The sequence below is a fragment of the Lissotriton vulgaris genome, chromosome 6, assembly GCF_964263255.1.
Source record: "Lissotriton vulgaris chromosome 6, aLisVul1.2, whole genome shotgun sequence".
Taxonomy (NCBI): Eukaryota; Metazoa; Chordata; class Amphibia; order Caudata; family Salamandridae; genus Lissotriton; species Lissotriton vulgaris.
Genome location: NC_141694.1, coordinates 176528947 through 176555706, shown reverse-complemented (window position 1 = coordinate 176555706; position 26760 = coordinate 176528947). Strand labels below are relative to the sequence as shown.

The 26760-nt window shown below is 44.0% G+C and overlaps 1 protein-coding gene across 1 annotated transcript in view; it reads right to left on the bottom strand.

The window, feature by feature from the left end:
* Positions 1–26760, bottom strand: part of RHAG (Rh associated glycoprotein) — a 193267-nt gene that overhangs the window by 66707 nt on the left and 99800 nt on the right. Inside the window, exons 5-6 of the mRNA XM_086926205.1 lie at positions 17895–18061; positions 2425–2562 (exon numbers count right to left, since the gene is read on the bottom strand). Of these exons, the coding sequence (XP_086782331.1) occupies positions 2425–2562; positions 17895–18061 (305 nt within the window). The remainder of the gene's footprint in view (positions 1–2424; positions 2563–17894; positions 18062–26760) is intronic.

Sequence of the window (26760 nt, the reverse complement as noted above, 5' to 3'; positions counted from 1 at the left end):
CAGTCTTTGATTACTGGACCTTATTTGCTTTGCTTTGAAAAAGCCCCAGGCCAACACGCCAACAAGAGCTAAACACATGTGGATTGTCCATTTTTGATTAATAAGTGGCGAAAACAACTCTCTACATCATGCATGGCCTGCTCATCTTTATTAAAAATGTAATGCTTAACCTTCTGAATTAAATTATCTAAAACTCTATGTGTTAGCATTCAAAGCTGTTGTTTTACCTTTCTGATAGGCTACCGGAAATCTAGTTGAAGACTTGCCATTGAAAGGAAGTACAAATGCAATGCAATAAAGGGGAGATCAATTTTGTGGTGCTCAAATGACAATAGGCCTTTGTGTATTTAACTGATGTAATACATTACATGAACATAACAATTTATGTCACATACATTTACATTACATTTACACCAATGTGCATTACATGAGGCCTATTTGTTTTTGGATACTATAAAGGGTTTTAATGAATGACATTGAATAGCAGTTTTTGAAGTTTTTCTTAAATGTGCTTCTAAATATTATGTGGTTGTCATGAGTGATCAGGCTAGCACTGAAGTTTCCAACTGACCAGGCAAAAGAGCCATTAGCACACTCAAAAAGAAACAAAAAGAAATAAAAAAAACACCAGTAGACACAAAAAGGCCCGAGACGTGGATATTGAGGAAGAATGTACAATGGTGGCGGGAGCTGAGATTCTAGAGCTGGGTCTTCCAGGCTAAGGGGAAATAGCCTTCCAATCAGATCAGCTGAAGGACTTCATCCAGGATCATTTTAGGAGCCAGCTAGTGGGGATAAACTGTCTCACACCTTCTTGTTTTCGGTTCCTGTATACTCAGTTTGCTCACTGTATTTGGTGTTACCTGCACCCTTATTTTGTTTTTCCCATTCCTGCTTCATTCCTCTCTGGTTTCACACTTGTTGAAGCATCTGATTCAGCCTGTGTCTTCGATCCCGATTGCTGCTTGACCTCAGTGTCACCTAGTGCTTAAAAGCTCGGTTAAGTTCTCAATACATTCTGGGCCTGTTAGCCGCTATTGCTTATGGAGCATCTGATGAGTGACACTGGATTATACTATGAGAGTGTACACTTGTATACTTTTCATATACAATGATATGCCCTGGTCATTATAGTGCAGTAGCTGTATCAGTGGCAAATGTGCTCCCTTGAAACACCTTTGAGCAAGACAGAGAGAGAGGTCTACCAATCTAAATAGATGGGAGACCTTCACTAAGCTTTAGTGTGTTTTTCCCCATATCCAGTTTCCTCTCACAAGAATCTGTAGGTTGGCGATTATCCACTTCACAGCCTGTAGTTCTTATTTGGTGGATAGTGGTGCAGAGACACAACTACAAATGTATGTTGTGGGGAGCACCTCATGATTTGTGCACACAGGTCATAGTAATTTATTCACAGTTTACAGAATAAGCCAGTATGTTTCTGTGGCTTTAGAGAATGTCATTAAAATGCATTTCTTCCTTCAACAATTATTACTAAGTGCATGTGTTTAATTTTCTCTACTTACTTGTACGTTATATTAATAAAGTGTGGACCTGGGAGGGAAGCAACAGAGAGACATTTAGCAATGATAGATTAGAACATGGTTCAAGAGGGGATAAATATATAATTGGCCTGGAATTTGGGTAGTATATACTCTCCTGTCTACAGACATGGACCTCGTTACGAGTCCCTGGTAATTTATTGGGGTGATACCAATACTGGATTTCACATTACTAGCTTGAATCTCTCTGTGAGTTAACAGTACACATGAGTTAATCTCTCCAGAATAGAAAAGAACCTTCTGAGTAAGGGATTACCAGTTTTTTTTCAGCAAATTGCCCTGATTCTGGGCATTTTAACACAGATGTAGATATTCACTCCTGCTATGAGAACACGTGGTTAATATCTAGTGGGGGGAAAGCACTGGTGGGGTGTGTAGGTTGGGGGACAGGATGGGCACCTCGGGGTAGGAAAACATGTATTTTCTGCCCATCTTCACTTGTAGATTTAATTGGTGCTGATCTCCACCGAGTAAAACCAGTCTGGTGTTTCCAGGCCCAGACATTTGAGCTGTAAAAACACAGGCTCATTTGTAGTTGGCCGTAATTGAATAGCCCCATTGGCACTGCTCCAGGCCACAAGTGGTCAGTTCATAAATATTCTCATATACAAGATGATGTGAGTGCAAATCTCAGTTTATTTTATAATGTAAAAAGGGACGTCAAAAGGAACGTGCGTATTTAAAGTGGAGTGCCTGCTAGCACACTAAAATTACTATTTGGTTGAAACTATGCAGGGATAAAGACAAGGACAGGCACACTGAAGGTGAACATTTAAAAATATTATAACTCAAAAAGATAGAGACTTCTTTCAATCCAAGTCTGAACTCTTGGCTGAATTATTTCTCTTCTTAAAGTACTCACAGTCAAAAACTTAAATCCAAGCGTTGAGACGATTCCTGCAATAAATCCAATGGTCATGGCTCCATAGGGGTGGATATTCATGTCGGCACAGGTTCCCACTGCAACACCACCTGCCAGAGTGGCATTTTGGATATGGACCTAAATGAAGCATTAAAGCATACACGTGATGAATTACCCACAGGTGATGCATTGATACAAGCATTAGGCAAATACCACACATTTTATGGTAATCCCATTTTACCCATAAACAGTGGCTTACAACTGAATGAGGTTTACAAATTTAAAAGAAAAACTTGAATTTTCTTTCCAGGACATACTCGTTCATGAAGAAATATTGCTGCCCTAATGAATTCATGCTGTCTGTAGGTCTTTTACAAAGCTGTGTAGTAGTGATTATCCGACCATCTCAAGTGTAGTGACCAAGATGTTTGATTCAGTCTTTGCAGTAGGGATCTACTGTATATGGGGGTGCGGAATGTTAACAATCACTGAATGTTTCCATTTTAGCTTGCTGTCCATGTGAACTTTCTTTGAAATTCTTTTTCAGTAGTAGGCAAGATGGCGTGGAGTTGAGGAATGCCTGCAAAAAGAGGGATCATGTATGGAAGATTTATAAGGAGTCACATGTGTGACTTCAAATATTTACCTCAAATCTATAGCATTGGTGACGGGGATCCTCTTCAAGGTCTGTCACCATGTAACTGAGCTGGAGATTAGTAGTTGAGCTTTGTGAATTGATGGTGATATCACAAAAGCTATAATTCATTGACATATGGTCCACACAAGACAGGGAAATGCCTTTCACTTCAGCTATTAATGGACAAGTCTGTGGTATGTATTAGCAGAAGGGAACATAATCCAACATTAAAGGAATGTGAACTGCTAAAAAATATCAAAAAAATTACTCCTTTTTTCTAGCAAAAAACGAATAAACATTCTGAGCTTTCCCCCTGCTTTAACTGATAATTTGCCCATGAATAATTTAAACATTGATATATATATTTCACAATGTTTGAGTAACAATATTTACAGTATAATAACTGATTTCAATTATACGTTCATCACTTTTGACTCAGGCTCTAGACTCAAGCAAAATACATGTAACTAAAGCAGTAGTAAAGTTTGTATTTACCCTGCTTTCTTCAAGTTGTCTCCCTAGTCCACACCCCTTCCTCAGGAGACCTTCAGCCCATGTGTCATTTACGCTCCTATCCTTGTATGTAGTTAACTTACACTCTTTAGTCTTCCAAATTCTTCTCAGATAAGTGGCTGTTTTTTTTGCCTAAACTGATCCAGCAATCAAGAGAGGATACTTCCTCCACTGCCATGGCCAGACAACAAACCTCTCATTTGATAACTGTGCAGATATCTAAATTAAAGGATGAAAGACTTTCTGTTTTTATATTGCATGAACTCAATGTTTCCCCATTGCGAAGATTAACTGGGAAGAACCATGGTTTCCGACTGGTGCTGTGTTGAAAAATATGTGTCTAAAGAACAGACCTCAGCCTGAACAAACAAAAGCTTCTTTTTCTTCATATATTTGCTAGATTCCTTATAAGCATTATCCCAGTTAAGTGTTGTGACTTGACTTGGTTACTATGCATCCTCCCCAGAGTTCAAAGTCTCTGCTGCTCAGCCAGTGAGTGAAGTCATATGACAGTTGGAACATTAGGAGTGTTTGTGCTTGGATGGCAGGATATTGCGCCTGGTGGGGTTGTACCTGGTTTACCTGTAACCCGGTCTGAACCTAATAAAACAACATCTTTTATAACCTACATGACTACATACTTGATTGTAAAATTTAGCTTTATGAGGTATGTGCACTATTTGCCCTACCAGAAAGCTATCGTCAAATTGTTACTTGCCTTGGAAGGCAGGTTATACCCCGTTACCGACCGGAAATTGGCTTCCTACATCTGGCCCTATAACTGCTGAATTTCACTGGTTGTGTATGAGAAATCTGAGTCTAACTATATCGCCCCTGTAATCGTAGTTTTTTTTCAGAAAATTTCAATTTTTTTTTACGTTAAGTAAGATGCATATCACAATGGATAGTGGGGGTTTGGAAGCAGGGCCTGGTCTGGCATTGTGCTGCCCGCACCCCAGCTTGCTGCACCTGACTCCCCTCCTCCTAGCCATCCATTGTCCAAGTCTATATCCATGCTCCCTTATTACAGCCCTGTGTGGCTGTTGTTCTGCCACTGGCCTTCCCGCCTTCTTTGAACAGTTAGCTTGCTGCCCCATATCCACCTCCTCCCTATCCTCTGTTGTCTGAATCCATGCACTAGCCTCATCCCTCCGGCCATGCGTGGTCTGATGTGCTGCCACCGCTCTTCATTTAGCGTGATGTCCCAGTCCTCTCCTCATGCCCTCCATTGCCAAATTCTTTGCCCCGTCATTGAACTCCTGCTCACCCTTGTGCTTAGCTTGCTGCTACTACTCTCCTTCCCCCTGCCCTCTGATGTCTGTGTGCATGCCCCTGCTCCATCTTTTTTGCCCACGATGTTCCATGGACCTGCCCCTCCTATCTGCTCCAAGTGTACTGTTGAGCTGGCACTACCCTCCCACCTGCCTTGCATTGTCAGATGACTGTAACCTGTCCCTGCCACCTCCACCCTGTCTGTCCACGTTCCATGCCCCTATCCCCTTCCTCCTGTCCTTCATGGTCCATTTTACTGCAACAATATTCTGTCCTTCCTGGTCTGGTGTGAAGCCCTTTCCCCTGAACTGTCTTGTCTGTGCCCAGCTCCTACCCCTCCCTTCCATCCTCCATGGTCCTTTGTGCATGGCCCTGCCCCCTCCTTCTTGTCCATCATAGCCATTGTGCTGCCCCTAACCCTCTTGCTTGCTATGCATGGTCTTCTATGCTGCCACAGCCCCTCCCACCTTCCCGTTTGGTCAGCTAGCTGCTCCTGACCTCCTCCCACCTTCCCTCCATGGGCTGTGTGTATACCATTAACGTGTCACTGTTGCTCTCCAGGGTGTGTTTTGCTTCTAGTTCCCATCCTGCCTGGCCTCCATGGTCAGCTTGCCGCTCCTGCCCTGCCCCCTTGCTCCCTGCCCTATGATTTCAATGTGCAGACCCCTATTCCCTTTCTCCTGGTTTGCCTGTTCCATTGGTATGCCCCTGATCCCTCCCTCTTGCCCTTTATGGTCCGTTATGCTGCAGCTTTCTCTCCTGTCTGTCCATTATGGTCATATAGCTGCCATTTCCTCTTTCCCCTCTGTTCTCTGTTGTCCATGAGCATGGTCCTGTCCCCTCCCTATTGCTTTCTATGGATTGCTGTGCTGCACTCCCACCCGCATGCACTGTGTGGTGTATTGTGCTACTGCAAACCCTGATGCCTGCCCTGTATAGTCAGGTTGGTGCACCTCTCCATGTCCCTCCGGTCCTCTGTTATGTGAGCCCATGCCCCTACCCCAATTCCTCCTGCCTTACATGATCCAATGTACCATACTTGCTAACATTTCAAACTTGGTAAGAGGGGGATTTTGAAAAAATCTGGGGTATTGATTTTCCCCATTGACTTGCATTGAAAAAGAGAAGATGGTAGACAGGAGGCAGATCGAATAAAGCCCATGTAGGCTTAAAAACATTGGGCGTTTCCTGGCTGAATCGGGTCTGTTGACATGTATGGTTGTAGTACCCGATGGAGCAGGGGAGAGGCAAAGATTTGTGTACCCCTTGTAAAGTTATACTCTCATAACAGTAATAATATTAATTGTATGAAGCATGTAAACTAATCACCCAAATACACCTGAATTAGACACAAGACGTGGGAAAAACGAACTGCTGTTTTGCATAACCCTAATTCGTTAATAAAAACCATGAATCGAACTAATATAGAGCTATGATGATGTAGACATAACAGAGTAAATGGATGTGTTTTGTGCTTATGTTAGAAGTATTATTGTGGGAAAAAGAATGCAGATGGTAAGTAAAATACCACCTATATGTTTGCTTTCCTAGGTAACACCTAATATGGGAAAATTAGAATGGTGGGAGGTAAACAGAAGGGCTAAAATTCTATATCTAATTTCTGTTGTGTTTGTTTTCATATTAGTTCCCATTTTGGCCTGCACGGCCTAGTCTGAAAGTGGCTGTTTAAACGCTATGGTGGAAATAAAATCCAAAGATGGCCCCCACGCATGCACAAATGAAATAAGAATCCACGAGTGTACGGCCTATGCCCGAAGCAATAATGTCAAGGCCCGCCTGGCCTATGAACGGGAGTTGTGCCAAAATTGCCTGCATTTAAAAGTCTGGGAAAGGAAGAAGTTTTAAAACTTGAATGTTTGAAATGGATACAAGAAATAATAGAAAAGTACGAATGTGAGCAATAAGTCATGAGAAAAAGTTGCCGTGACTCTGAAAAATCATGAACTGGTTTAAGCAAGGAGGACATGAGGTGATCTTCACCACCCCTAAAGGACCAATGAGAAATGAGTGTGGACCCTAAAAAGTTTCAATTGGGTTTAGATAGTTAGCGAAAAGGGTATAAAAGAGCCTGTGCAAATGAGGGTGAGGAGGGTTCCATGAATTTTATTTTTCGCACCAAGACATGCTGTCGGTTTGGACAATTTTTATGGTGCAAGAGACTTTGAAATATTTTTGGACTTTAAATTTGATGGGGAAAAGAACCGAGAGCTGTCGCTAAGATTTTATGTTGGAAGGGACACATTGAGGAGGTTAGAAAGACAGTCAGCTTGGGAACCTGTTCTATGCAGCTCTGTCATCTTCTTATGGGGTCATACTTGCATCGAAATTAGGGTTAGTGCTCTAAAAAACTAAAATGAAGACATATTTTCTGAGTTTTCAAATAGCGACAAAGCACTTTTAAAATATTTGTTATCTTTATGTTTTTTTATCCAGTTGACCACTTGGTTAAATGTTGCACTTAGGGGAGAGGATGTGGTGTTACTTCCAGAGCTGCAGACTTTGCAAATGGAGACCCAGGTTGGAGTTTCTGCTTCAGCTTGACATTCTGTGAGTTTGGTCAAATCACTTAGGGCCAGATGCAGGTGGCCGTTTCAGGACATTTACCGATCGGTAACGGCCGATTTTGGCCATTACCGATCGGTAAATGGGTGACAGGTATGTAGGGGGCATTTTTTTACCGATTCGGTAAAATTACCGAATCGGTAATTTTACCGAATCGGTGAAATAAAAATTCGGTAAATTTACCGAATCTGAGGCTCCCAGATGTAGGTGGGACTCTTCTGAGTCCCAGAGGCCTTACAGAATCAGTATTTTACCATCAAATCCAATTTGATGGTAAAATACTGATTCCGGTGTGCATGCACATGTGTGCATGCACACCTATGCCATGTGACAGGCAGACCTGCCCTTAGGGCTTGTATGCCTGCCACATGGCACCCGAGCCTGTTTTGGGTGTGCCAGAGGGTGTCAAAGTGACACCCCCTGCACCCTTGTGAAAATCGTTATTTACCGATTCTGTAAATACCAAATCGGTAATGCCCAGTTATTCCTATGGGCTTCAAAGCCCATAGGAATGAATGGGCATTACCGATTCGGTATTTACCGAATCGGTAAATACCGAATACTTCCGAATCGGTATTCCAGCACATCTGGAATACCTACATGTCCACCGCTTAGATTTACTGATTTTTAATTACCGAATCGGTAAAATTCGGTAATTAAAAATTGGTAAATCTATTTTACCTACATCTAGCCCTTAATCTCCCCATCTGTACAACCAAAATGAATTTGTCCTTGTGCGATGTAACCAATGCTCATGTAAAGCTCTCCAATACCTGACCAGTCTGCACTATATAAAACTGCAAAAACACAAAAAATAAAACGTGTTTTGCAAACTTCTGTCATTGGGCGACACGTGGGCTACATCTGAGTAATATTTGGGATCTTTTGTCTCTGGTGGCCATCTTTGGAGAATTATTTGTTATGAAGTTTCCTAATTTCCTCATTTACTGCAGTCTCCTCCAGTAGGAAATACTTTCAGTTTTTTACTTTGATTCCATCAAGTAGGCATTCAGATTGTCACACATTTGCCATCAATTCTGAATGTTAGCACTCTAGTTGCTGATTAGATCACTGTAGTAAAGCTCTCCCTGGAGAGACCCACCGGCTTCCTAGCTCCGGTACACAGCAAAATTACGGCGACCAGAAGGCCACAGGAGCCAACAACGTGCATTTAACCCCCATAGCTCCAACCAACGCCAAGGCAGCCAGACAGGAGGTAAAGGATGCGGCAGGCGGCTTGAAGAAAGCGGTACACAAGATCGGAACCACACAGAGAATGGTAGTGCGCTGCTAGGACTGCCATCCTGATACAGAAACACAGCTCACTCCTGCCGGAAGTCAGGCAAGAGAGGATCAAAGAGGAGGAGGTCAAGAAGTGCGGGATAAGTGTTCACAATTCCAAACAGGGGAAAACCCGGGCCGACAGGTGCACTGGGCATAACAATGGAAACACCTGCAGGCAGTAATCCACCGCCAGTTGCAACTTGCGGGAAAGGAGACCAACACAAACAGCGAACTCACTGGCCTAATAACCAACACAACACTGCCATATAAGAACCCACACAGGAGCTGGGAAGCCAACGTAGCAACAAAGTAAGCAACAAGACAAACAGCGGGTTTCACACATGGCAAAAGACCAGCCAAAGCAAAGAACGTGGACATAAGAGGAGAACTGGCAGGAGCAAAGACCAGGACAAGGACCATCCGGGAGCCGAGCAGGTACAGACCACAGATCGCCAAGCCACAGGGAAGGGTGATACAAAACGAAGTAGGGGGTCAACCAAGCTATTCACCACACAGCAGAAAGACGGAAGAGTAGACAGCTACCTAGCCAGAAGAGGCTTCGCAGTGATGGCAGGGCACGAGAGCAAACTAACCTACAAAATCAAGAAATACAGGAAAGACAAACCAGACTAACCACTAAAGCAAAAAAATGTAATAACTCTGGACATGAACCTCAAAAAAATCAACAAAGGTAACGACTTGGCCAAATCCACCAAAGAAACAATAGACAATATGCAACTGGAGCTAGAAGCATAAGAACGGACCAACACAAGACCAATTGCAGGATAGATGCCACAGAGAAGCGCATCAGTGACATTGAGGACGACAACGCCCAATCAAATAAGTCCCTGCAATCTGTTGCCAAAACCTCCAGAACACTCCAGAAACAACTAGCAGAGCAAGACGACCGCAGCAGAAGGGGGAACATAAGACTGTTGGGGATCCTACAGGGCGAAGAAGACAAACCTGGATCCTGCACAGCCTCAATAGAAGAGCTGATACCACTACTAACAGGCATCAAGTTTGATAGACAATTTGAAATAGATAAAGCGTACAGAGTGCCAGCTGTCAAACCGTCTCAAGACCGTGGCCCACGACCAATCATTTGTAAACCCCTAAGATTGAATCAAATAGAAGCGATCTTTGCAATGGCACGTAAAAACCCGAACCTAAAATGGAACGGCAACAAAATAATAATAACGCAAACAGTGGAAACCAGAAAAGGATTCCTAGCGCTAAAGGATAGGATGCGGAAAGACAATGTCACCTTCAGCTTTGCGGGCCCAGACAGGCTAAGAATCACTGACAAATGACGCACGCTGGTCTTTGAGGACCCTAACAAACTGAGAAGATACCTCCAAGGCCCAGCACCAGTTGATATGGAAGCCCAGAGCCCAGGAGTGGCGAAAAGGAGAGCATCAAGAGACAACACTGAAACAGAATGCAGGATGAACAACTAACATAGCTGAGACTCAGACGCAACGCTAACCTAGATCCAAAAGACACCACAACGCAAATCAACAGGCAAATAATAGAGCAACTGATCTACCTCAAAAGACAACAATCTACCTCTACAAGCAACAATCTATCTCTACAATACGGTTGCACCGAGCGGATGCCTGAGGGTACAGTAGCCAATACGAGTGTGAGAGTGCACTCCTTTCCTTCTAATCGAAACCATTCTTGAAAATCTCCTTGTAAGTGCATGCAAGCAGTGAACCGTGGTTCGCCTCTACCACGGTTTCATAACATTGAACAAAGTAAACTGCAGTAAAATAACATGACATTGACAAATGAGTGACAAAACCATAAATGCCAACTACGACCTACACTTGTTAGCAATTGTAGGTTTCAGACATGGGGTGGACACTGTGGCGTTTTGGGTCGACACATTTTAGTAGGCATTTATGGTTTTGTCACTCATTTGTCAATGTCATGTTATTTTACTGCAGTTTACTTTAATGTATCGGTCAGTTAAGATGATTTTCCCATCTTGTTACAGAAACCCCTGACGAAGAGCCTTGAAGGCTCGAAATGCATTGGGTTTGTTTACTCCATTATTGATGCATCTGTAAGAGACAAACCGGTGTAAAAAGACTGATAAAGCACACATTCGGTGAAGAAAAGTTGAATAATAAAAAGTACAGATGTAATCCTACTGTCTCCGGAACGATGAATCAAGTCGAAAAAGTAAAAATAAGTAATAGAATTAAGGTATCAATAGACTATTTGAGGAGTACTTTGATTAATTGGATACATTTGGGTGATGAATCCCATTTCCAGCAGTGCATCAGCGAGGAGCACGAGACACGTGCCCAGGCTTTGTTCAATGAGGGTACAGTAGAGCATCAGGACCTCTCAAATACCCTTTATAACTGTAGGCGCTCCATGGTGCTAAGCACTAACCACAAAGACGACAATTCTAAAGTAGGCTTGGACTAAGCTCAACACAAGCCTCGGGGAGAGGGAGGGATGGGAACTTTGCTGTTGCATGCTCATAATGCAATCATAGGGGGGTGGAGGGAGTGGAGGGAGGGGGGCCTAGGGGGGAGAGGGGGGGGGGACACCAGTACAGGTGTTTTAATTTTCCATGCTTTCTTTTTTTCCTTTCCTTCATCTTTTTGCTACCCTTTCCCCTTTCTTCACGGACAGACACAAACGCTTACCGAACCAGCTAGCATGACAGAGCAAGCTACACAGGGAAGTATCAGCTATGGAAGGGCTGAGGGTTGATGTACGGTTACCAGATACATACAAGGACATCCAACCAAAAAGCGATACCCAACCTAGGGAATGACACAAAATACGATAAACCAAACTCTCCCAAGCATTAAGGTAGTCTCCATTAATGTCAGAGGGCTCAACCATCCAATAAAGAGAAGGAAAGTCATAGAGTACCTAGGCAAAATGAAAAGCGATGTGTGCGTGCTCCAAGAAACTAAACTAGCAGCAGATGATGCGCATCGACTGGATAGAGCATTCACTATGCTCACCAGCGGTCCACAAAAAGAGGGGGGTAATTACACTAATAAACAAAAAGTCCAGACTAGTGCTACATGACAGTTATGCAGACGAGGAAGGGAGAATCCTAATAACAAGCCTCAAGCGGGGGTAGATAATCCACATTGCCAACATTTACGGGCCCAACTCAGAGGACAAGGAATTCTGGGGAAATGTTGAAAATAGCCTGGATAAGCTTCCCCAGGAGGACCTTCTGATACTAGCTGGAGACCTCATCCAAGTACTAGACCATACCATAGACAGGCACCCGCAAAAAGTCAGCCACTGCTGGCAAGAGCAAAATACCCTGAAGAACCTATGTGCCAAGCTCAACCTGAAGGACCCCTGGAAACTCCAGCACCCAGACGACAGAGACTACACCTTCTACTCTAACCCACATAACTCATACAGCAGGATTGACTACATCCTCATTTCGGCCTCTCTCACACACCTCATAGACCACACAGAAATAGCGCCAAGAACGATATCAGACCCCTCACACATCAGTCTAACACATAGTGCAAACCTAACAGGCAAAAACACCCTCACAGAGTTAGCTACAAAGAAATACTAACTCAACAGGATTCTGAGTGAGAGAGCAGGCATGTGGATAAACAAAGATAAAGCAATAAACCTATGCACAGCGAACAGAGCAGGGAAAGCACTAGCCTCATACCTCAAGAGCAAACAGAGGTGACAAGCAATTTCAGAGATAACTGACACTAATAAGAAGTTACAAACATCAAACAGAGAAATCCTCAAGGTCTTTAGACACTTCTATGAATATCTATACAGGGAGGACAAGAACCTTAAAAGGGACAGGGGAGCTAGCCTCCTAGACAAGCTTCCCAAGCTGTCGGATGCACAAAGAGCAACACTAGAGCAAGACATAACGGAGCAGAGATAGAGAAAGCGGTAGCAGCCCTCAAAGACAACAAGGCTCCCGGGCTGGATGGCGACACAGCAAGGTTCTATAAACACTTCCTCCGCCGAATTAAAACCACAATGGTAGAGGTCTTCACAAACTGTATCCAGAAAGGGAAAATGACAAGCACAATGGCAGAGGCAAACATAATAGACATCCCTAAAGAAGGCAAAGACCCACAACACCCGCAAAACTCCCGCCCCATATCCCTAATACACGTAGACTGCAAAATCTATGCAAAAGTTCTAATAGCAAGACTAAATGCCCTGCTCCCAAACCTAAAACACAACTCTCAGGTGGGCTACCTCTTAAACAGGATGTCCCATGACAATACTAGACTCTTATGCCACTAAATTAAGCACGCCTCCTCCAACAACAAACCCGCTGCTATGATCGCACTCGATGCTGAAAAGGCATTCAACAGGGTGTCGTGGCCCTTCCTTGACCAATGTATGCAAAAGTTCGGACTAGGAGAGAAGTATAGAAGAATGGTGATGGCACTCTATAACGAGATGAAAGGATGGTAGTCAACGGAGACACCTCAAAGCCACTTCTTTTAGGACGAGGCACGAGACAAGGATGCCCACTCTCCCCAGCCCACTTCCTACTCTCCCTAGAGCCACAGCTGACCATGACCAGATCCAACTCTGAAATAAAAGGAATCCAGATAAGGGGCAATACAGTGAAGTTGGCCGCTTCTGCAGATGACATACTCATCACAACAGAAAATCAGGGTCCCTCAATAGCAGCCCTAATGTCCACCATTGAGGAATACGCACAGGTATTGGGATACAAGCTCAACAGAGACAAATTGGAATGCAAACCCTAAAATGTACACACAACTAGGGCAGTATTAGGAACCTCAGGTTTAGCTTGGCAAAAAGGAGCCAAATCAACACTTGACCACAACGAAAAGACAATACTAAACAAGGTGAAAGAGAAACTAAACACATGGTCACCAAAGTTTGTCAGTTGGTGGGGCAGAGTGGAAACAATAAAAATGATGATAGCGCCCATGGTTAACTACCTGCTTAGTATGCGCCCGCTTTACACAAAGCGTAAGATAGTCTAACAAACAAACTCCTCTGGAGAGACAAAAAACCCAGGATAAGCCTACAGAAACTAAAACTAAGTGAAAACTTAGGCGGTCTCAACCTTACCAACCAGCATGCCTGGCCACACAAGGAATACACTGGCTCTCACCAAGACAAGACTATACAGCGGCATTGCAGACGCTCGAGAGAAAAATCCTAAATGGACTCGACCCCCTAGCCCTACTTACAGCAAATAAACTCACAGAGTCCAACAACATCATACTTAAAAACACCAAGAACGCCCTCCTCAAAGTTGACAAAAGAATGGAGAGGGGCATTAAAAACACGAGATGAGAATCCATCTGGTTCAACACTAAAATAAAATACAAAGACAAGATAGTCAACATCAGCTCCTGGTACGAGAGAGGCATCTCCACTCCCAACCAGATAGAAAAGCACAGCACCCCTCTCACATTTGACACCCTAAAACAACTGCACAACCTACCAGACATTGAATTCTACAACTTTCTAAAAATTAGAGCGGCACTTACCAGGGCGAATCTCAATAAAGAGACCCCATCTATTCTGCAGTACTTAGCGAACCTAAACAAAATTGGCCACCAAACATCATACTTATACAAACTCCTAAGCCCAGTATCTACAAGATTACACGTCAAGACACTAGAATACTGGGAAGCCCAACACACTAGGCACTTCTGTGAGCAAGAAATAATTTGCCTCTGGACATCAGCAGCCGCAAACAAAGTCACCCCTACCCTAGTGCAAACAAAATACTGGCTCCTCCATAAAACGAACTGGACCCCAGCTCGCCTAGCAGCCGTAGGGCTCCGAGAAAATGACCTATGCTGGAATTGCCACAAACAAAAAGGAGACCTGGCACACCTCATTTTCTACTGCTCTAAGGTCAAATAATTCTGGGGTAAGATCAGGGAATTCATAAAACACATAATGGGTCATTCACTGCAGCCAGACTTCCTAGAGGTGGTCACCGCCTTCATGTCACCGGAAGTTCAATATAGGAACAACAGCGAACTGATAGATCTCATGCTCACAGCGGCTGTCAAAACCATCCTAAACAACTGGAACGATACAGTGAAAGCATCCTTCAAAAGCTGGCTCAACTGGATCACCTACCTCAGAGGGGCGCACAACATAACATCAAAACAATCACCCAACCCAAGAACAAAGGGAGCGATGTGGCACTCATTAGACAACTACCTGTGGTTGCACAAACCTCCAAAGGCAAACCATAGGGCCAGACTACCCTACACGCAACCTCCCTACAGAGCAAACTCTGGAAGTAAGCAGCTAAAAACGTCACCCACCCTGTCCTCTTTTTTCTTCTCTCTCCCCCACTTTCTTTCTCCCCCTCGAGGGCATAAGTCCACCGATGACAGAAAACGCCAAGCCTCTTGGTAGCCATCGAAGTTTAATGTAACCAACCTGGCCAGCGACACGCCTGCTGTAACATCACCGGCGTACACCGACATAGTATTGCCTTCACTTTATCTGTACTGTATCCCAAAAAAATTCCAATAAAATCTTTTTGAAATAAAAAAAAAGAAAGTGCATGATTCAGTCTGCATGTCAGAATTTTTTAATGAAAAAGAAGAGGATTTGAGAAGTCGCAAAAAATGTGCCCTCATTTTTCTTTCTGCATCACTAATCATAATTTCTATGGCAAAATGAACGCACTCATTTTGTTTTTTTGTATTAAATGTTTTAAGAGTTGCCACTTTATTCCAATCAAGATGGCTTCAGGTGTGCAATACATTTGTCATAAGTAAGACTGTTAGTGCTCTAGTTGTTCTTTAGAACGCTATGGGAAGCTGCAGTAGAACACAAAGGAATTAACTGTCAGTCTCTGCCCTTGTTGGATGTATATGTTTTACTGAGAATGTCAGACTTCATTCTCACATGACTGAGAAAGATAAAGTGAATTTACAGAAAAAATGCTCTCATTGTAGCTTCTAGATCACCTTCCAAACCTCTTTGGGAAAAGTATGAGAAAATAGTTTTCTTTAACACCTTGACTTCTGCAGCAATTTTCCTTGGATGCTGAACTCCTTGAATACTCATTGTTCATGACGAGCTCAGCTCGTCATAAGCACAGCTCCACTGTGCCTCATGACGAGCTGAGCTCGTCATGAGCATGGAAGGGGTTAAACATGATTCATGATATCCCAGCAGAAGGCTTTTTCACAGGGTAAAATCACCTTAGAACACACCACAATTCCTAAAATTAGTATGGTACCATCAAGAAATGATTTATAATGTAACTACAGTCTTATCACCCTTTATACATTCTATTTTTGGTGACCCTCAAAACCTTCCATTCACTGCAATGCTTTTTAAAGAGGTGCTACCTTGTATATTGGTCCCAAGATGGCTGCCAACACTTCTTGGATGAAGTGCTGACAGCCAATCAGATTTCACAATAAGATGTGTGGTTAGGCTCCGTCCAGATAAAAAAGTTCTTTTTCCTTTCATTTTTAAAAAACTACTGAATTGATTTAAACCATTTAACAAAATGGACTCTTTCTGAACAAAGGGCTACCTTTTTGTCAAGTTTGGTGTAATTCTGTTCAGCAATTTGGGCTGTAGCTTTGTCTAAAGTTTCCTTTGGAAAATAACATGGGGAAAATGCGTTTTAGGACCCCCCTTTTATCTCAGTCCCCGCCCAGAAACTTTCAAGACAGGAGCTGACCAGAGCTGATCACTAGTTTTGAACATTTCTCGAAGATTCTTCAACCAACGCCAAAGTTATTGGGAAAAAATGCTTTTCCTATGGAAATTAGGTCCTAACTATAACTACCTACTGGTGACCGCCAGTAGGTAATATATATACAGGGGAAGCTTAGCCTTTCAGACATTTTAAATTTACTATTCCAACTCCAAACAGGTTATTAATAATTTACATATACAATGATTCAAGCACTTAATGTGGTTGAAGTGAAATACTTTGCCTACTGTTGCACAGACTGGAGGAGGAATAGTAAATCTTACCCCTCGGAAGTCCAAGACTTTCATTACTGTTGCACCCTGCTTACCTTCCTAAGTACAATGCTTTCCCTACTGTTGATCTGTTTGGATTTGGAATAGTAAATTTAACAGGTCTGAAAGACTAAGCTTCCTCAACTGTTGAACAAACTGGAGGGCGAAGGGTATAACTATTATTTCCAGACTCCAAACCTTTTCCTAATATCTCTTAAAAATAGCTAATATAATGTCTTCATAGTCTTGGTGCATGAGACACTTAACACAGATTTCTTCTTCTACTACGAATTTGGTTTTGGATTTTACTAATTTTCGTGTTTTGTTAATTTGCACAAGTATACGAACAGGGGACTATGGGCCAGATGTAGGTAATTCTATTTTAACGATTCATAAATACCGAATTTTACCGATTCGGTATTTATGAATCAGTAAAATAGAAGATGGGAGATGTAGGTGAAATTTAATTTTAATTTTCCGAATCGGAAACATTCGGTATTTACCGATTTGGTAAATACCGAATCGGTATTGCCCATGGATTCCTATGGGCCTTGAAGCCCATACAAATCTATGGGCAATACCGATTCGGTATTTACCGAATCGGTAAATAACGAATCCTGCAGGGGTGCAGGGGGTGTCACTTTGACACCCTCTAGCACCCCAAATACAGGCATGTGTGCCATGTGACACACAGACAAGCCCTTAGGGCATGTCTGTGTGCCACATGGCACAGGTGTGCATGCACAGATGTGCATGCACACCTGCATTCAGTATTTTACCACCCAATAGGATTGGGTGGTAAAATACTGACTCTAAAGGGCCTGTGGCACTCTCAGGAGTGCCACCTACATGTGGAATTACCGAATCGGTAAAATTACCGATTCGGTATTTTACAGAATCGGTAAATTTACCAAATTGGTAAATTTACCGATTCTGTAAAATACTGGCCCCTACATGCCGATTCCTAAATACCGGTCGGTAACGGCCGAATTCGGCCGTTACCGACCGGTATTTTCTCTCCTACATCTGGCCCTTTGTGTACAGAATACTATTTTAGAACAATTACACAGAAACTTTCACAGAATCTGTGGAGCATACGCTTGGGAACAACCAATGTTACAACATAAAATGTGTCAATGCTACATGCATCGTAATGCAGCCAACCTGCAAGCGTGTTGATGTCTTTAGGGTAGCAATGCCTCCTTACCATATCCAATTTGCCCTTGTGTTCGACCAGGCTGGAGAATGCATATGCCGTGAGCACGCAGGCAGCCAAGGAGAAGTATGTGTTGATAATGGCTCTCTGTTGGTCTATTCCCGCATCAGCAATTGCAGAATTGAAGCTGGGCCAAAACATCCATAGAAATACGGTGCCTATATTAGAAATCAAACAGTGGAACTATAACATTTTACAATATAAGTATAAACATCTTTCTTTTTAAATCAGGACATTGCTTTTATGACCATTTAAACATGTGTAATATAACTTTTCTTCCAGCATTTCACCATGTTTAACTAACTCTTGCTTCAATAGACCAATATCCAATAGTTATGTATTACAAGTCACATGGTCAGTACAAAGTCAAGAGGAAACGCGTCCCCTATTTTGTGGCTTTTGTTTGGACTCCTAGGCTATGTTTCAGTCTATTAAGTCTGCGACTGCTGAGCAATCTCCAGAGATGTTGCATAATTGGCTTCTGTGTGTATCTCTGGAAGGGGAAGCCTTAAGTGTCAGTGTGCTATCGATATCTCTGTCTAATCAAGATGTTTTAGAGAGATGTAATGTTTCTTATTGTTTTGCCCATGATGGGTTAAGGAGCTTAATTTGAAATTATAAATTCTTCAAGTCGGGCATTAGGCCTCTCAAAAGACAGGAGAAGCAAAGGTAAGCATTTGTGAAGGGAACAGGGTTTTAGTTCAGTCAGCCTTGTCTATTTGAATTACTGAATGCCACTATTATGTTCTGTTCATGGTCCAGCTTAGCATGGCATACTTTCAACCTGCTCACTGCATTGAAACACCAGAGCATCTCAGATATAGCAGCTAGGCCATGCTACAAAAGTCATGTGACCAGTCCTGGTGACTTGCACTAATGGAGTATATGTGCATCTCATGCTGAGGAAAGGTTGGTCTCGAGTTGCTTCTGATTCTAATCATTTAAAAAAAAGTCATAAAACGAAGCTCCCGGGGATTCTGTTAACTTGTGCCATGGATTAATTGTCAGCTGATAGGCCCATTTCTCAGAAACACTGTTAAATATAGACAGTGAAGGTTTGCCCTTTATGACTGTTAGGCAATACTGAGAAAACGGGGCTCTTAACTTCGTCTCTGATGATACTAAGAATTGTATACACTAATTACTTTACATGTGTATCCAATCTTAACTCGGAACCATTTAAGGGTCAAAACATATTTCAGGCATTTTTATTAACATTTGAGCGTGAGCCAATAGACACTGCTGCCTTTTATATTTCATGTTTAGGTCTCAGCCTGACCCAGCGCATGCGCTGGTCTCGGCCGAGACATTTTGGGGCTCTGAGAAATGCTACTTTGCGGTGATCAGCTTGCTAGAAAGCGCACAAGAGCGCAGCTGCGAAATGAGTGAGGATTTTCCGATTATGTCCTGTAGCCTCAGCTGGGTGGCATTTTCTTCTACAGTGTGTGATGGTCAGAATGATCAGCCATATTTTAGATTTTGCATTTCATTGGGAAGAGAACAGAGTAAGTTTGTCTGCATTCTGGGCATTTTGAGTGATATATTTTCTGGCGTATGGGACATTTAAATTGCCTGTACCTGGGTAGCACTACGTGTAACTTCAATTAAGCTACACCACATGAAGCAGAGTTTCTGCTGGACGGATTCTTCCTGGTATGCACCATCTACATATAGATATTAAGGGGCAGATTTATGACGGGCTTGCGCCACGTTTACGCCACCGTTGCGTGATGCAACGGCGTGGAAACGTGGCGCATCCCTGCGACCTATTTACATCGTGACGCATCTAGGCAGATGCGTCACGTTGTAAAGCCCTGCGCCACATGAATCCTGTGTCAGGTTTCATGTGGGCGTTCTGTCGCAGGGTGGCAGTTTCCTCGTAGGAAAGCCCCGTAAAACTGACGCAGTGAAATCTATAAGATTTCACTGAGTCAGTTTTACGAGGCTGCTGCGTCAAATCCTTACGCCTGCTTGAAGCAGGCGTAAGGAGTGACGCACCACGTTATGTATGGGTGGCCTTTGTACATTGCAGGAGTTGCGTCGCACTTGCGACGCTACTCCAGCAATGCGCCGCCCGTACGCCACAAGATGCGTCACGCATCTGCCCTTCCTTGCACCATGGTGCGCCGCATTGTAAATGCGGCGCATCTGTGGTGCCGCAAGGAGGGAATTGCGTGACGCATCAGTTCTGGCGCATCCCTGCTGATTTGCAGAGATGCGCCAGAACTCATAAATCTCCCCCAAAATGTTCATGCTAGCGTGCATCCGGAGTGGGAGGGCGCTTAACATGTACACTACTTTACTGTGTGCAGGTTTGCCTTCAGAGTTCTTTGATGCATACCGGTTTGTATCAGGAGTAGATGGTCAGGACAGTACTTTTACTGGGAGTAATTTGTTATTTTGAGCTTCCAACCATGTGCCTATTTCCCGATGTCTCGTAAGCTCAGTGCATTTCCAAAGATGCATAATCAAGACCTGCATGGTGGAAGTCATTCTTTTTATTTTATGTATAACGATTCTGCCCCTTGAGTTAGATGTTTCCTTGTGGAACTGTGTTATTTCTGTGAGGTAGATATTTTTTTGTGAGGGGTTTGCTTGCTTTATTTTTGTATGAGGTTTGTGTGTTTCACATTTTTGCTCTCTCTATATACGTGCTGTATCTGGGTGTTCAATGTGTGATGTGTCTGTGTGGTTGAGAGTGCATGAACTGCTGGTCCTGTCATCTGTTTGCCTTTGATTCCGCTAAGAGGCCTCGAAGGGCACGTCAGTCAACGAAAGCAAGATTTGCATTCCGTAGTTTGTGTTTCATTGAATATGTATAGATGCATGCATTAGCTATCAAATGTATGCTCATGAATTAACATGAATGTTTTTGCTGTGCCGGTGTGTGTTTAATAAATGAATATATACAAGACACACCATATACATAGATGCATATATCAGCTACAATGCAATCTGTACCCCGTCTATGACTTAAAGGATGGTATGATAAAGTTGTGACAGCCCTTCTTATGATGAGGTGGCATCACTGTCTATGTCGAATAGTCCCTGGCCAATATTTCTGGATGTCTATTTTTGATGCAGTTTTATATAGCGCGAACTCGACCTGAAGGTATCAGAGCGCTTTACATAAGCACCAGTTCCATGACAGGCAGACTTTTTTTTACATTTGAGATTAAGAGATTTGACTACAATCACAGGATGCTTGAGACGCCCGCCAGACTCGAACCTGATTCCTCTGCATCAAAGTCGGCCGCTCTGGCTGTTAAGCCACATGCAACTTACAGGGTTCAATGGAGAGCAGCTCGAGGGTCCAGCCCTAGATGGTTGGCGCTGCACAAAGTTTACAAGAGTGTGTTATGCATGGCTTGGGAGCGAGGCAAATGCGTTCATTCTTGTGTCTTTTCCATGGACCACCATGCATGAGGTTGGGCGTTCCGGGGGCGACACTCTGACCTGCTGGTGACCAGACAGACCTCTGGAGAACCTGTCTTCCATGGCCTGACACACACTCCTCCAATGCACATCTACCCAGGTAACATCTACGTCTGGTGCCTGTCTCCACAGCCGCCTCGTACCAACCTTGCCTGCCATAAATGTATAGTCAACAAACAAGTGTTTACTTCCGCCCAACACATTGCACGAGACACCCTTCACAGGCTGTATGGTAACAGTTCTAATTCACTCAGTGCAAGGTATTTAAAGGAGGTGGCATGCGGTGGGCGGTATTGACAGGGTTTTGCCAAGTGGCACAGTCGCTGCAAACTGTTATCCGCCTTTCCGATTGCCATGGCAACGGGGCGTTTGTATACTCCTGCATGGAGAAGCGGAAGCTATGCCATGCGGCGTGCATCGTACACATCTGTTAGGTGGAAAAGCACATTAAGAGTGGAGTAGGAAAAAAAATGCCTTCCTATTTTTGTTGGTTTATTTTACCATCACAAGTTAGCCTTTTCCAATGAAATATCTCATAACAGGTCATTTTATATTGTCTAGATTACAAATATGTTTATATTTTCACATACATTCTTGTGTTTTGGGAGGTACTAGTGGAGAAATGTCAACAATTACGGAATTTAGACAGTTTTTACCGTGGTCTGTCATTGCATTCTGTGCTTTACATGCACCCATTTTCATCGTGTAGACTTTCCATTAAAGAGGACGCGTGCTGTGTCCTTTTTTAGGTCTCGGCCTACGTAGCGCACATGCGCTGCATAGGAAGGCGACTTGTCATCGATGCGACTTTAAATGCCAAAATGTGCAGGCGTTCCATTGCATTCAATGGCAACACGTGCACATTGGCGATTCACTTGCGGGAGCGAGCAGGAACCATCTGTTAATAATTACAAACAGATGTCTCATGCTGGCTCCCGCAAGGGAAACCGGCGCAGGCCCCCTCCTCTCTCCCTGCTGCCGCACCGAGGCGCGCACACACTTGTTTTTGAATGGAAGTGTAGCTGTGCTGCAGCATTCGCTGGAATGCCGGGTATTCTGGGGCTGGAATGGTGCCCCAGCAGTCTTGTGGATTGTCACACGGGACTTCATTCCTACCACTGCCTGGCTCCTCGTCCAGCCATGCAATCATTCAGATACAGAGACGCGCCCAGCAGGTGAGATTAAACTGGGTGAAATTCCATCTACTCTCCGGGTCGGTGGCACAGAAGCCAGGGCCTAACGGGGCTCCGGCAGTGCGGCATTAGGGGGCCTCTCCAGCTCGCTAATTAAATTGTGATGTCAGTTCCATTTCTCAGAGCAGAAGATTTACAGTAGTGGGGAGAGCTGGGAAAGAGGCTGGGGTGGCGGGGCCCTCCCCACCCCGTCAGATAACTGGAGTCCATTGTTGCAAATGTAAGCAATCTCAAAATATAAGCCTGGGGGCCCCCTCCTCCGGCCGGCCCAGTGCTTCACATCTTGCGAACTGTACTCTATAATGTGAGCAGAGGCATCCCGCGTTTCCATGCAGACTAACATTCACCAGCATAAAGGGGACATTTCAGAGCCCTAATCTGATCAGCCGTATGGGAGCGGAGAGGTGGGAAGATGCTGAAGAGACCCCCAGCTGGCGGGCATGCGCAAAGCGTGGCAGATGGACTCGCCTCCGAGGCTCACCCCTGGCCACTCCCGCTGCAGGCCCAGAAGGGCTGAACTCTGGGGCTCTGCTTTAAAGTGAGCTCTGCGTACCTTCTCCCGCTGCTGGTGTAGGGCATGTGAACAGACTGGAGCAGCAGACGTGCTGCACTCTGAGGTTCTTATCAGCCCCTCATCCCACACTGCTGGTGATGGGCACGTGCAAGGAGCAGCTGAAGGACTAGGGCGCGCTCTGCAGGTGATGGGCACCTGCAAGGAGCAGCAGAAGCACTAGGGCGCCCTCTGCAGGTGATGGGCACGTGCAAGGAGCAGCAGAAATATTAGGGTGCTCTCTGTAAGAGATGCCCCTTGGCTGGACTAGCACATGTGCTACGGTGATCTTATCCTTTTAGCACATGCAATGAACAGTAGATGTGCTGCGGTGCCCTCTGCAGTTTAGGGGCACATGCAAGAGGAAGCAGCTGTGCTCTGGTATGGCCCCCAAGCACATCCACACTAGGTAATGGGCATGTGCAAGAAGCAGCCTTAGAAAGCACCGAACAGCGCTTACTGCAGATCACGGGCGTGTGCGAGGATGGCCAGATGCACCGAGATTCCTTGTGCTCTCCTCCGAGGTGCTCTTTTTGAGCAATCTTTGTTCTCTGAGTGATTGACCGGGAGTCAGAAGAATACGCCGTATGTTGGCAGGGGCCGTGACCTCGGGGGCCTCTAGAAGAAGTTTCAGGCTCAGTTCTGATCTGCCTGGAGATGGGTTTGGAGGCCGACCCGGCGCCCAGGGACCGGCGGAGCTGTACCCTTCAGGCCCCCGAGGGCTCCCAACGGTCGGGTTTCATCTGGGCCCTCCTGGTCCTCACGGGAGGAACGTGTGCAAATCAGCAGGGTAGGTCAATATACACATCCTGCGCTTGCAGGGGGTATGTTGCATTTAATGTAGTGAACTTGCAAACGGCGTGTTGTGTACTGGGCATTCAGGATGGCTCTATACTTACTTAATTGGGCTTGCATGTCTAGGGAGAATAGTTTGTATTCTGTGCTTCCCCGTAGAATGCGCTAGGTGTCAAATGGCTGAGTGTGCACAACTAGTGCCCCTGATCTTGAAACACCATATGCAGGGGCTCCGTGTCCTGAATATGTGGCAGGGTTGGTATACTGAGTGTGCACATGGGAGGTATACCGAGTGAACCAGGGGTCTACAGACTAAAATCGTGTACCAAGAGCTGCACACTGACTTGACTGGGGTCTGCATACTAAATACGTGCCGTTGTCTGCATACCCCATGACTATGGTGGCCGTATACTGAGCATGCACTCGAAAATGTGCACTTACTTTGAGATGGAGACCCTTGTGCAGAGTCTGCACCTTTTTCTGTGTAGGAAGGCATCTTTGCGTTTGTACACCACATGCATGCATGCAAATAGTGAGTTTGAACTGTCATTTTCACAATACTTATTTATGTGCTGGATATGTTTTTTGAAAAGGGATGCGACCCCTGTAATGAATGCACACCTACACAGTATATACAGTGTATGCACGGGTGTCCGTACATCGAGTGTGCTGTGCACCACAGAGCCTGCATGCTGAGTGGGTAAGCGGATCTGTGTGTTTAATATAAGGACTCTGTGAATATTGTGTGTTTGGGAGTTTATCTATGTAGACTATACAGGCGAATCAGTATACTGCAGAAACATGGGAGCCCGTACATACAGACCATAAACTAAATTAAATATGTACCTCTATACTGGATTTTATTGAATGTACATCGGGGTATTGTACTAGTGACAGTGTACTAAGGGGTCTGCTGGGAATGGCCAGCGTGAGGGGAAGTCAGTGTTTTAAGTGTGCACCATGCTCTGTATTTCTAAGTATTTCCAGATGTCTGCTGAGCGTGTTCATGTCTGTATTCTAATGTATTGATTGTGACTTAGTTTGCATATTGATTAACACTGCGTTCGGAATACTTTCTGGATGGACACTCTACACTACCCTTAGCGTGTGATGGGGGTGTGTGCAGAGGGCTCTGGATGCTTTCCAGCATGTGCTCGGTGCCTGAGGGCCTGGATGGATGTCTTTAAAATATAGTGAGTGCTCACAACGAGCGACATATACATTGGCATGGTCAGTGTATAACGTATTTAGAATATCCAAAGTCTGTGTATAGAACGTGAATGGGGGTGTATATTTAGGGGGCGAAGTGTGAGTATTTACACAAAGATGGCACTTGACTCACTGTAAAGTGTGTCAGCGTGTGCATTTGTGAACAGGATTACCGTTCAAGAGCGAGACGAGTGAGCTGGACTGTGGCGTTCGTTTGGGATTTCAGGCTTACTTTAATGACCTGTAGAGCAGAATGTGTCTGTTCTAAGAGAGCCTCAAAACCCAACAATTACAAAATATGATTGTAAGTTATGGAAAGTGAAAGAAATTGCAACATTGTGTGTTTTGAAAAGAAAAACAACATGAACCACAAATCTTTATTCGGAGCTTCCTCCCAGAATCGTGACACAAACTGCCGACATGCACACTTTAATTCAACAAAAACTACTTTTTTGCAGTACTTTTTTTCTTTGAGGCAAAAGCTCTAAGCACTTTTGTTTGCCCCAACACTCACGTCTCCTTGGGCGAACCCCACCGCCCAACCCCCCTTGATACGCCACTTCCCAGCACTAGGATTCTGCCCAAAAGGGAAAGGCTATTCAGATGGAAGGGTTAAAAAGCAAGGTTAGATTCAATTTCCTTAAGGATGCTTCTGATGGTGCCCGCTCAACTTTTAAACGCAGAGTTTTCCAAATCCTGCAGCCATGTATATAAAAAAATTGCCTCCTACTATATGCATATATTCAAGATACATAGGTATGAAATTAAGACTAGTAAACCTATACTTACCTATTTATGCTTACATTCACAATATTAGGGTATTTCCTAAGTACTTTTGGGTAAGTTAAGAAAAGATTTAGAGATGCGCGAACGCGCGAACAAAGATGGGCGCCGCACTCCTACACTACCGCGTTTTTGTGCCCGTTTTCACTAACTTTACGACGATTCCCGTCAGAGATCACATGAAAAGTGGTTGGAAAGCCTCAGGATTGCATACTTGTTTCATACAGCGAATTTAGCCGTTTTTGGAGCCATAGAAGTTGTTTTTTGCGCCTGGACCGAGCCCACCTCCGAGGAACTGCAGGGTTTTCAGTCAGGGGGGTGGAGTGCAATTCTAGGAAAGGGCGTGGCTTGGGCCTTGCCACGCCCACAGCTATTTTTAGCTGCTGCACCAGTTGTTTTTCACCCATTTCCATAATATTTGCAGCATTTTGGGCTGGTTTCTTTTATTTTTGCTGTGTCCATTTTTATTTTTTGAGAAAATGAAAAATAAAGCTACTTTTAATAATAAAAGGAGGCATCAAGTTTCTCCACCTCCTATTATATCTAAGGTTGAGGAGTCATCTGAACCTTCCTTATCTTTAATATTAGAGGAGATTCAAGCTTTGCAAGTTAATACTGAATCCATTGCGTCAGAAATTAAAAATGTACGCAAAGAAATGGCTAGTTTATCCATGAAAATTTCAGATAATTCAATTAAAATTCAGGATAATAAGGCTAAAATTGACTCTTTCACTCCTCTAGTGGCAAAAATGTCACCTTTGTGTTCTCAATTACTGGATTTGGAAAATCGCAACAGGCAGTACAATCTTCGCATTTTTAATTTGCCTGAAGATGTTGAAGGAGCTAACTGCAGATTATATTTGGAAAATTTGCTCCCTGGTCTTTCGCAGCT